Genomic DNA, 12,431 nt, shown 5'->3' on the forward strand with positions numbered 1-12,431 from the left:
TCCTATGAAATTTAGGGTAGAAAGGTAGATATAAAAATTTAGGAAAATTGAATACACCTTAAACTTTATCTCATTTTGAAAAATGGGAAAAACTAGTCTTATGCTACATGTGATAAATTTCTTTCCTATACACCATTTGGTAACTGTGCCACCTTTTTCTTTTTATTTTTTAGGTGGTGGAGCCCACAAGTTTATCTCTATGACATGAAATAACTTATTTCCTTTAATATGAGATTAATAAAACTCTTGAAAAATTAATCAAAACTTTCAAATTCAAGCGAGAATTTTTTAATAATTTTTTATAACTTGCAAATGCACCATCTGTCTGCTAATTAAATTAAAATCGGTCAATTGCCAATCGTCATAGTTTCACCTGCATGATTAATACACATGCGAAATCTTTTTTATTTTTAAATATTTATTTGTAAAGGGCTTCCCTAAGCCCTTAATTAAGCATGATTAATCCATACGAAAATTCCCTAAATTGGTTACACAGTCTTCGAGCCCAAGAGAAGTAATATCTTGGAAACGGTGAAGATACAAAGCTCATACATTTGACTAAAGACATCAATTTTCGATAATTGGGTTTTGCCATCCAAATTTTTTGGTTCTATCCCGAGTTAGGGTCCGTTTGGATGAACTTTTTTTTCTTCAAAAGCTGCTTTTTTTTAAGAAAAAAAATACTTTTCGTTTTTAGTTCGTTTGAATATCTGCTTTTAAAAAAAAGAGAAGTCACAAAAAAAACTAAAAACTTACTTTTTTCAGAAGCTAAAAATTTTAACTTCTAAGAAAAACAGAAGTCAAAAGTTAAATATTTTTTTCAAAAACTAAATATTTTTATAAAAATATAAATAGTTTTAACTTTTGTAAAAAATACTTTTAAAACAAGGAAATAATAAAAGTTACTTTTTTTTAAGAAGCGAAACAAACGACCTCTTACGTCTTTAGTTGTAATGATAAAGTAAAAGGGCTTATGTCAAAGCCCAAAGGTAATGCATCCGCAATGACTATTGACTTAGCAAAATTTTTTCTACCAACACCTTATTAGCTTTCCTCGATGCGTTTAAACTACAATCTGTATCATCGTGATTTGTTTTTTCCATCTTCGTTTAAAGCTTCATATCGCATTTAGTTCATAATTCCTAGGTTTTCGAGGAAATGCATAATTGAGCCGAGCTGAACACTAAGAAACTTGAGTGTCAAAGAGCCCAATCAAGAAACAGTTTTCTAAATTTTATAATTGTTATATTTTTTTAATAGTAGATAGTAATAACGATAAGTTACTCCCAATACTAACGATCATGACACCAGTAACATGCCTATGATTTCAAAAGATAGATAAAGATCCACACAAAAAATCACTTACAAGAAGACACTGACATAAATAAGCTCTAGATGATAGGAAATACCCGTGTGAGGAATGACCACCAAACAAAAACAGTCACATATAAGCTAAACTCGTTTAATAGTATGAGGCCAAGTTAATATGTACGACTAAATGGTGTAGAAGGAATTTTGGTGGCCTCTTAAGCAAGAAACATTTCCATTTTGTTTGCATTGCACGATCAATGCTTCCATAAATGATGGAGCTTACTTTCTGAACTGTGTACTTAGGTTGGTCTACAAGGCTAGCATCTCCACAAGTAATCCATCTCATTCTGTATATTTTGTTGAGATCGAACATATAGTATGTATAACAGGGCGAACTACACATTTATTACTTAAACAGAGACATTGTCAACAGGTATCAACACATAGAAGACCAATGCCCTCCTTACCCAAACAAAAGGCGCAAATCTTTTGTACATTAGATATAATGAAGTTGAAAATTTTATAATTCTTGCGTTCCGAATGGTTTTAGTTTCATCAAATGTTGCACAAAGAAAAACAGAAAAAGGCTTTATTTCATCCCCCTAAGACAGTTTGGTCTTTAGCCCGAATCTCTGAGTGAATCAAGCAAAATTATGTCGTTACTGTCCCTTATGCGCTGCATTGACTACCTCATTGGAGTGTTCAGTTCCTGCAGTATTATAGGAAGTGTTGGAATTGCCATCATTCTGCACAGAAGTTAAACAAAAGTGGAGTTGTCAAAGCAATGTATATAGCTCACTTGAAGCTAAATAAATATATCCCAAAACTTGAGCACACCTCCAATGCTTCCCTGCTCCTTTCTGTTTTTATTTGTAAGAGGTCAGGGAGGGTTTTTCCCCCCCTATGGGAGAGGTGTTGTAAATAAATGCTAGTGAATAAGTCTTTGGGAAGAGACTATACTTTAAAATTTGTGCTAGCAAATAAATAAATTAACAATAATTCTATATTGTAAGAGATCAACTTGACCTATTCCCACCTCTCCATAGAATTAACCAAAAAACAAAGCAGTAAGAAAGCGGGTATACTGCCTAGTGAAAACTATCACTTGGGGACAAACTCATTTATTGTCCAACCATATTCAAAAGAATCAAAACTCTAGTAATTGATAATGCATTCAAACAGAGCATCTAATCAATTCTTCCATTTGAATTGATTTATTTCAATCTCCTGCCTCATACGATTCTTTAAACTTTACATATAGGTGACAGATCTAAAATTTAGAGAGAGAACCATCCTCACAAACGAAGTAATGAACTATAGTCAGATATATTGGCGACTATTACTATATAATGATCCCTGTCATTTCTTTTAAAGGTTTTGAATAAAATATATAAAGCATCTTTTTAGTGAGAATTACTACATTTTAAGACAAACAAATACCAAACATCATCAACATCATTAACCAGATACCAAAAAGGTGAACTCAAATTATAGTTCAATCTTTAGCACAAATTACGGGAATGCTATTTTAAGAGGCTGGAAAATTAGATAAAGCAAATCATCGTACCTGTTTAGTGAGACCATGAGCTGACATAACTTCATAAAGCTTGCGCATAAGCATTTCTTCTTCTACCTGGCAACCAGAACTCCAAAATTTAGGGGATTCAAGATTTTGTAGGTATCACATAAATTTACGTGTTCAGCATAAAGCTCATCAAAGAAAAATTTGACTTTAGTTAAGTATTTCTTGAATATTAACACACAAATAAACCAAAACTATCCTGTACACATGACAGTCAACAACATAAAAAGGAGGAACAAATTATACTGTGACATAGACAGGGTGCCAAATCACAATATTCAAGAGTATGAGCCAGCCTAAAATTACAGCTACAAAACACCCAATTTTTTAAGGTTTTCCACTCTGCCTCCATTGAATGAACATGTTAGTAATTAAGGCAACTGAAAGATCGCAAATGAAATCATAATCATATGTGGCTTCCCAGAAAACTGCCTAAAATGTGTCATAAATATATCAAGCAGAAGATAAATCAGACAATTGGTTGATAAATCGATAGGCAAGAATATTTTGCTGCAAGATATTGAAATCAAATGGTCAAGATTCATGGAATAATGATTTTAGCATCAGAGATTAACATCACATTGCAAAGACAAAGGAGACATCTGCATTGTGATATAAGTATCTCATGTAGAAGATAAATCAGACAAGGAGATTATAAATCAGTAGGTATGAGGCAATGATCACATTGCAAGGACAAATTATACTTATTAATATCGGATACCGGCGCGTAGGGCTGACCCTCCAAACTGCTATAGTGCTATAGAGGGTAGCGCTACAACGCTATGTGCAACATAATTTGATATACCCACTACAAAACTATAGTAAACTCATGATTTGGGGTGGGTTTATAATTCAATGAGCAATGATTTCAAAGCATATTATTATTTAATACATATAAAAAGTATGGATAATTAATTTTAAAATAAAAAAATTTGAATTATAAAACATACATAATTAATTTCAAAATATTTAAATTAAAATTTAAAATAAGAGAAATTGAGGATAACATATTTTATTTGTTCCTTGATTAGGTTAGCTTCAATACAAAAGTAACACAAAGCTACATGGGCCACATCTTCAGAAGCCCAAGATTTGTTTTTATTTTTTTTTAAATACTTAATATTTCTTTTTCTATTTAGATTAAAAAAAAACAACAGCGACCTTCTCCTTTCTCCGTGTGTTATCTGAAAACCAAGAGTAGCAGTTGCAGTTAGCGTCTCTAAAAAATCCATCTATAGGGTAAATCCTTTCTTCTTCCCCAAAAAGCCCAACAATCCATCTTTTTGCAGAAACTACTATAGCGCCGCAATTCAACCACTATTCAGCCGCAATAGTCACTACCCTCATCTGACTGTCGCACCGCGGTCTGTGGCGGCCGGCCACCGCACCGCGTCGCAACCCCGCTATAGCGCGCTAAAGCAGCGCTATTCACAAGTATGGGACAACTTAGTTTTCTCTCTTAAAAGCATCAGTCACATTTCATATTGTCATATTTAGCAAAACCAAAGAATTGATTTTTCCTATATTGGTAGGACAATAAAGCAAGTATAAGGCTAATATACACAGCGAGTGGTGTAAGACTACAAACCCAAAAAGTCAAGTAAAGGATTATGTAGCTAGGGCAAAATATAACAACCTGAAGTTTTTCCAATTCATGCAACATTGATTTACGTGCTTCCACAAGGACCTCATTCTGCTTGTCCATATGCCTGTTCACCAGAATCATAGAAATAGAATCAATTCAAAAAAATTTCAAAGGAAAAAGAAGCAGCAGCTAAATCACATTATGAAAAGCACCAGAAGTAGAAGGGACATGTACTTCAATAACTCTCCAGAGTATCTTGGGTTATCTGTTCCACGTTCCATTCTGATACAATAATTGAAGATCAAATCTGAAAACAACCGAACACGTTCTCAGTTCTTCTGTAAATCCAAAAGTCAAAAGGATATGATGGAACTGTATATAATCAAAGTGAAAATCTGATTGCACATTCAAAATAAGTTGACAAATTCAACGGAAGATAACCCAAAATCCTAGATAGCGAGTTAAAGACGAGTACGCATTAGGAATAAAAAATAAAATAAAATCGAACTGGGTGTATCAAAGATAAAACAAAATTTTAAATTTCAATGGCAGAAAAGACGAACCAAAATTTGAGGAGCGAAGCGAATTGGTGACAAGAATTGAAGTGGGCATGTCAAGAAAAACAAACATATAACTACGGATAAGGAAAAATGACAAGTGACTCATGGGAAAGCTTTTACCTTTGTTGCTGCTCCGATCACGTTATAGGTTATCGTTTCACTCCCCGAACCTAACGCCCTAGACTAGGTTTTATGTTTATGAGACTACTTGATCAACGAGTTGCCGTGAGCATTTTTATTTACCATCTTTTGCAATTTTATTGTTCGATATAAGAAGAAAAAAAAAAAAAAACGCTTATTTGTAATTTTCCCTTTTAAATAAAGTTTTTGAGAAATATTACTCTCTTTTTTACGTAAGATAATTTATTTCTTTCATGCTTTCTCACTTCGACGATTTTCGTATCCCCACATTTTTTTTCTTTTTCTTATAATGAGGGTACCATTCATTTTCTCTCAGTAACATTTTATGTGAAATGAGAATAATAAAGCCAATTTTTTTTTATTTATCTTTTTCTTTATAAAAGCATTGCAAAGGTATTTTATTAAAGGATATTTTCTTCTTCTTTTTTTGTTTACTAACTTCAATTTATACCAGTAACTAAATAAGTTCTTTACCCGTAAATTTCTTGCTCTTGATTTTAAGGATACACAAATTTCCTTTAAGCACTTGAACTCAATCAATTGGCTTACAAACAATGTTGAAAAGGCGATCCGAAAATCAGTAAATCGGTCATATGATTGGTCCAATTTTCATGTTGGATTGACTAAGTAACAAAACCAATGCAACCCAACCGGTTTTTTTTAAGAAAATTGATGATCCAATCAGTTCAATCGGTGACCCAACTTGGTTCATAAAAAACAAAATTTCAATTTTGTTTTCATAAAGTGTTACGAAATATTAATGGATGACATTTTTGTATTATGAAACGGTAATTCAAAATCTGAAAACCGTTGGTATTTATCTCCGAATTTATGATTATGTAACCATCACATGATGATGTATTGAATTATACTTATTTCTTTGTTCATGTATAGTCTTACATGAGGATATGACTTCTATGTAAATGCAATGATAAATAATTGTGAATTAATGGGATTGATCTACCCCTTCTTACCTATTTTGACAACTTAATCACAACAATGGAAATGGTAATTTGGCTTCGTTGAGGAAGGCTGGCCTCACAGCATATTGAATACAGAATCAAAGACAATTCAAGGCTCCCCTTAATTTCCTATTAACACTAACATCAGGCTCTGCCTACGTGCAAGGCTATTTGAAATTTATTGACTTTCTGAACCAAAAGCTTGAATATTATTTTAGCAATGGTGGTCCAACTAATTGCTTCAAAAGTTACCAAATGTTACCTGTATATGGGGAACATAATTGTGATGTGCGTCCTTCCTATGCAACGATCCTCTTAACATCCGGCTGCTACCTAATAGATCACAAAATTTTAAGCTCCTTTTTGTCCATTTTAAAGCAACCACCTAAAATAGAAATTCCACCATGAAATCAACATAATAATCTATGTGAGGAACCAAGAAATCCATGGGATGATCTAGTAAATTCTTGCCCCTATACCATCTCATAAATTGTAACTCACACAGAACCATTATTAGCAAAGACAAATGCATTTTTGTATTAAGATTTACAAGGCTAATGCTGACTATAATAAAGATTAGAGGTTAATAAATGCTAATGACTAATTTTTCTTATGATTCAATGTAATAGTTATGTGGGACCAAATAAGCTTCAAGTGACAAGAAAAGCATTACCAGCCTAACAATTACGCAGGGTAATTTGATTTGGATCATTAAAAATTTTGGCTGTTAAGAAGGCAAATGTCTTTCTTACTACACCTAGCTATGTGTTCCAAAAGGGTAAAGCCTAATTAGATCTTGACTTTATTTTTCCAAGGAAAGAAATACTCTTGGTGACCAGAAGCAGCCTTAGGCCTATATAAATTGAAAGGCTGTAAGAAGATAAAGTAAAAAAGAAAGAAAAGATGGTTATCAAATCCTATTTAAAGGCTGTAAGAGTTTAACATCGATCCTATAGTTTCTCATGGCCATCATCATTTAATTAAAGTTACTTCTTCGTACTCAGATTTACTCAAGCTACACTAAGAAAAAGGTTGACTTGGTTCTCAATCCCAAGTTCCACACATCAATTCCCAAATTTCACTACACCATATATTAACTTGCCTTTCAAAGGTAGTGTCTGCTATACATGTTATCTCTAACTTACGACACAAGCTTCTGAAACATGCAGGGTTCTATCAACAGGTTCAAATAGAAATGCTCTTGTCAATGATAAAGAGAGCTTTAATATATTAGAGTAGCAAGCTAACGGTAGCAGCCAATCATAAGCACATTGGTAGATATACTCAGAGATTATCCTTGTGACCTTGAATATGGTAAATTGTTTTAGATCTTTAACTTCATGATTGATTCTTTTTTTTGTTTTTTTTTTTGTTTAATGTGTAGTCTTTTAGTGCTGTTTGCCTATCTTCATTGTGTTTCTATCTAGACCATACACTATAGTTATTTCTTCTTATGCAGAAACTAACATTTAAGAGTAAGGGGATACACTATTAAATCTTGATGACCCTTATTGTTTACCCCAAAAAAAGAATAAAGAAGGTTCACCTCTTCATTAAGTTTAGAAAATGGAGTTTCAAAGGTTTTCCATATTTTTGGTGGAATATGAGGCCGTCGACTCCTATGTACTAAAATAATTAAGTGAAAGAGAGATTGCTCAATTAACATGTCAAGGTATGTAACAAGTTTGAACGAGAGTTAGACACTTACCCTACCAATAAAGAATAACAGAAATCAAATCTAAAACTTTTATAAGTTGCCTTTCCATACTTCTAATAGATGAACTGACCCTTATTGGCTTTGGAAACAGCAGAGGAAGCTTGAATTTCAGCTCCATACACATCTATAACACTATATGACCATGGTTCGAGTTTGTTGTAAAATGAAAAGACTCGAAATCCGCCAACTATATTATTAGCAAGCAAGCAAGATTTGGATAATTTATTTCAAATATGTTTAATATGTTATAATGATATTCATGCACCATTTCTAAAAAAATTAGATTAATTATATTCTCATGCAGATTGTATTTATCAATTCTTCCTTAACATCTGGGAGTTAAAAGCTCGATCCTTTTACCTCTTGTTGATTTAATACAAACGCAAGTTAAGCATTCTAAAAATAGCAAAAAGAAATGAGATTAAGGGACTACCATAATTTCTTGTGTGTTCTAATTAGGGGAAGAGAAAATGAATATTGAGAATACGTGCTAGATAAATTAAACTTAAAAGACACATCAAGATCTTCATTATCTTTTACTGGATAGACAGATAACGCAATCAATAACAAAATGTGAGTACAATTTAAAAACATTAACAAAGAAACGCAAGACATTGTTACTCCATTCAGCTGCATGCTGTCCAAAGTTTCTAGACAGATAGCACTGTTATTCTACAAATTATTCAAAAACACGAAAAAAAGCATTGACTTTCATGATGGTTACAATGGTCAAAATTGCACATATAGTCAACTAAATTGATTTATCCATTTTTCACATAATCTAACTTACAACAGCCATTCAGCACATAATTGTGAACCTTTAATCCAAACAAGAAATAAAGCCGAACACATACAAAGCATTTCGCAGCAACCATTTAGTTATAATTTGAGGAATGCAGCAAGAAAAAATCATCAACACCTTCAACGTTAGACCAGTTCTAACTCTAAGAGCTCGTTTGGATAGGCTTTTTTTTTCTTCAAAAACTGCTTTTTTTAAGAAAAAAAGGCACTTCTCGAAAAAAATATGTTTGGATGTCTGGTTAGTCATAAAAAAAAGTCAAAAACTTACTTTTTTTCGGAAGCTAAAAATTTTAGCTTTTAATAAAAACAGAAGTCAAAAGTCAAATATTTTTTTCAAAAATCAAATATTTTTTTAAAATTCTAAATAGCTGTACCAATCGCGCTCCGGTAAAAAATCTCAATATCGTATTCGTTTAGAAGAAAAACAAAAATTACGTTTTCAATGAAAAGCCAATACAAACGGGCCTTAAGACAAGGGAAAGAGGAGAAGGACTTCTAGACTTACCACATGAAGCACTCGTATGGTTTCTTTGGCGTAGCCCCTCCTCCTTCAAACCAAAAGTGGCTTGATTTGTTTCTACAAGACAACACGGTAGCAGAATTTGGAAGGAGATGCACCTCAAGATTAGGGTGAATTTGGATGAGGATATGGTTGAAAATTTATTCCTATCCCTTGATAATCTATTTCTGTCAAAATCCCGTATAAAAGCATGTGGGGGTGTTTGGTTGAAATTTTTTATTTGGTTCCTCGTCTATCTTGAAGTGGCATTTTAGGATTGTTTTGTTTGGTATAAAGATTAAAATTTTTTAGCTATGCTTCTCTTTTCTCTATCTTTCACAAGTATGTACAAAATCAAAAGTAAATCATGGTAGAACTTTACCATTTAGGATGTGGTATTCCTAGAAAATTAGTTAAAATACAAAAAGGTGAATGAAGAGTGTTACCATATTACCCTCTTCTAAGTACACATGTCTACATTTCTAAAATATTAAGAGTTATTTTTGGTATTTGAACACATTTACTCATTATTATTTCACCTTCAACCAAACAAAGACTCACAAAATTTAACTCAATTTTTCTGATAAAATTTTGACCAACCAAACAACTTAACTTTCCTATCAAACTCACTTTCCTACCATATTACTGGTAATTGCATTTTCCTAAGGCAGTGTTTGGTTCGGGAGAAATAGTCATTATCCCAGGGAAATGGAAGTGGGATTCCCTGGTCTCTACGTTTGGTTGAAGAGAAGTTGAAATTTATCCATCAATTGAGTTCCCCAACTAAGAAGATATGCGTGTAAACAAGGAGCAATTTCACTGTTCAGGATGCCTTCTCTGGCGGTATTGTTGGGAAAACCGGCTAAACGGAAAAAGGGGATAAAAAATGTGACATATTTACCCCCAGCTGCTGCTTCAACTTTTGGTTTGTTTCATGCAAAGGTTTCTTGCTCAATACACGGTTTATCTTTCTGTTCATCTCATTCAGTAAGTTAATTCGCTTCTAGTATTTCTGATGTGATGCTGGAGAATGACACACTGTCTATGACTTCATATTTGCCTTTTCAAAACTGCTCAATGACTTAATAGCCTTCAAAATTGATGAGTTCTTAGCTTTACATATGTGCCTTTCATTTCTCTCCACTCTGGTATTTGGTTTGAATCTGTTGTTATGAGAATCTTCTCGTTTGTATTTCCCTTTGACGATTTTAATTGTGGGATATAGTGTTGCCCACAAGTATCAAATAAGTCATGAAAGATAAAATTTGGCGTGAAATGCCTCTGATATCATCTGTTTGATGTTACTTTGCTGCCATGAAAATTTTCCCATTTCTTAATTTTATTTATCTATATAAGAGAGTATTGATTCTTTCTCTTTTCATTTGTTTCAGGACAGAATTTCTGTTCAAATCAATGTCAGATATGTTGATCAAAGATCTTGTAAGCCGCAAACTGAAGTTGAAAGATGAAAGCCATGGGACATATACACAGATAACATAACCCAGGTCCATCACAAACTGGAGTTCATGAGGAAGCTCCATGGAAAAGCTTTGGGACATCTATGAAACATATTTGTTTTGGATCTGTTGCCAATTCCTGTTTGACTTCAATGTTTCTTATAATGGCCATTTTTTAATGAAATTAAATGAAATGAAATTTCAATTTTTGTATTGTCTCAGTCTTTGAAGTTAGAATTAATCATTCCTTCATAGCTCCTACCCTATTTACTTTGTTCTTCATCTTAACGCAACGAAAAAACCAACTTCCATTCGATTTAGTGATATTAATTTGAATATATTCCGTTATTAAGTACAGACACATGAACGAACCAAATCAGAATTGAGATCACAAAAAATATTAAGTTAATATACTCAATAACAATGTGGATCCGTAATATTGAAAACAAGTACCACCTTTTTACTGTGATAAAATTATCCCCACATATTTGTAACCATATCAAAAGAAGATGCTCCATCCCAAATATCAAAAGGTTACTTTCGTAATTTCAATTTTTTTTCCATCTATCTTTTATTTTCAACCAAACATACATAAGGATTTTTAACTCAATTTTCCCATCAATATTTTGCGGTACCAAACAACTTTTTTTAAACTTTCCTACCAAACTTACTTTCCTTCCATTTTCCTATCAATTACATTTCCCTATCAATTACATTTCCCTAGTAAAAAAAAATTTCTCTCGAACCAAACACTACCTAATAAAAAAAATATCTCCTCTACAAAACAGAATTTTTTCCAGACTTTTAATAGTGTATTTAAGTCTTTTTTCATGAAATTTGAATATAGTGGGAAAATTATTTTTCCAAATATATTATCAAAAATTATTTCATAGGTTAAAATATTATCTAGATTTTGTCCAAAAAAAAAGAAAGTGTAAATTTTTTTCAATACATGAAATTCCAAGTATTCTTGGATGGTATTTTAGAAAAAAATTATACTTAAAACAAAATTTCAAAAAAATCAGATTTTCCAGAAAATTTTCAAAAACTTTATACCAAACGTAAATAAATAAGATTACCATTATAACTTTTTGAAAAATCTCAAAAAAATTCCTTTACCAAACACCCCTTGATGTAACGACAGATCTTACCTTTTTTTAACTGTTTATAGAATAATGAACAAAATGAATTTTTTTTATTTTAAAAATTAAAAGTCAATATACAAAATAAAAACTATTGGAACATATTTTTTAAATTTGAATCTAAAATTAAAAAGCAGTATAATTTTCAAAATTATTTCTACAAAGAAGGTATTATAAAATAGATTTTTTTATTCTAAAAATTAAAAAAACTTTTTAAAAATAGAATTCAAATTTAGTTTTGATCATGAAGAAAATATATAGCATCTATTTCACTCAGAAACTTCCAAAATTCAGGACGGAAAACAATAATAACAAATAGAATTAGACACGGCAGCAAATTGAACAAAAGCCATAAACAACATTTTATTACACTTAATTAATTATTATTCTTACGAGAACCATCTATCACGTACAGTGTCACTCTTTATTGTATAATAATAATAATAATTCAAACACAGAAATACAACAGGAAACACAAGAAAGTAGAAACAGCAAGGTAAAAATAACACAAGTCAATATAAACGAACTCAGAATTATCTATATTCATATTTGTTTAACGAGGGCATTTGGGCTCAAATGCAAAAGGTCCAACATCAAACAGCACATAAGGAAGTTTCAACGCCTGGCTTCTCTGGCTTGGGGACAGCTCCAGGGACACCATCATTGAGATTAGT

At 32.0% G+C, this 12,431-nt stretch overlaps 1 protein-coding gene across 4 annotated transcripts; it reads right to left on the reverse strand.

Moving 5' to 3' along the window:
• Positions 1 to 1,705: 1,705 nt before the first annotated feature.
• On the reverse strand, positions 1,706 to 9,335 carry LOC133314040 (uncharacterized). 4 transcript variants are annotated; one of them, XM_061515476.1, is made up of 6 exons: positions 9,165 to 9,335; positions 6,404 to 6,474; positions 4,713 to 4,785; positions 4,530 to 4,602; positions 2,879 to 2,944; positions 1,706 to 2,057 (listed from the first exon to the last, which is right to left on the reverse strand). In XM_061515476.1, the coding sequence occupies exons 3-6, from the start codon at positions 4,757 to 4,759 to the stop codon at positions 1,971 to 1,973; spliced, it is 273 nt and encodes a 90-aa protein (XP_061371460.1). In that variant the 5' UTR covers positions 4,760 to 4,785; positions 6,404 to 6,474; positions 9,165 to 9,335; the 3' UTR covers positions 1,706 to 1,970. The 4 variants fall into 4 exon arrangements, with proteins under 4 accessions (XP_061371460.1, XP_061371459.1, XP_061371461.1 ...); XM_061515475.1 differs by having other exon boundaries at positions 6,404 to 6,526; XM_061515477.1 differs by lacking the exon at positions 6,404 to 6,474.
• Positions 9,336 to 12,431: the final 3,096 nt, after the last annotated feature.

This window comes from Gastrolobium bilobum, unplaced genomic scaffold (genome assembly GCF_033153095.1).
Source record: "Gastrolobium bilobum isolate Gb01-03AN ecotype WA unplaced genomic scaffold, APGP_CSIRO_Gbil_v1 utg589, whole genome shotgun sequence".
Classification (NCBI taxonomy): domain Eukaryota; kingdom Viridiplantae; phylum Streptophyta; class Magnoliopsida; order Fabales; family Fabaceae; genus Gastrolobium; species Gastrolobium bilobum.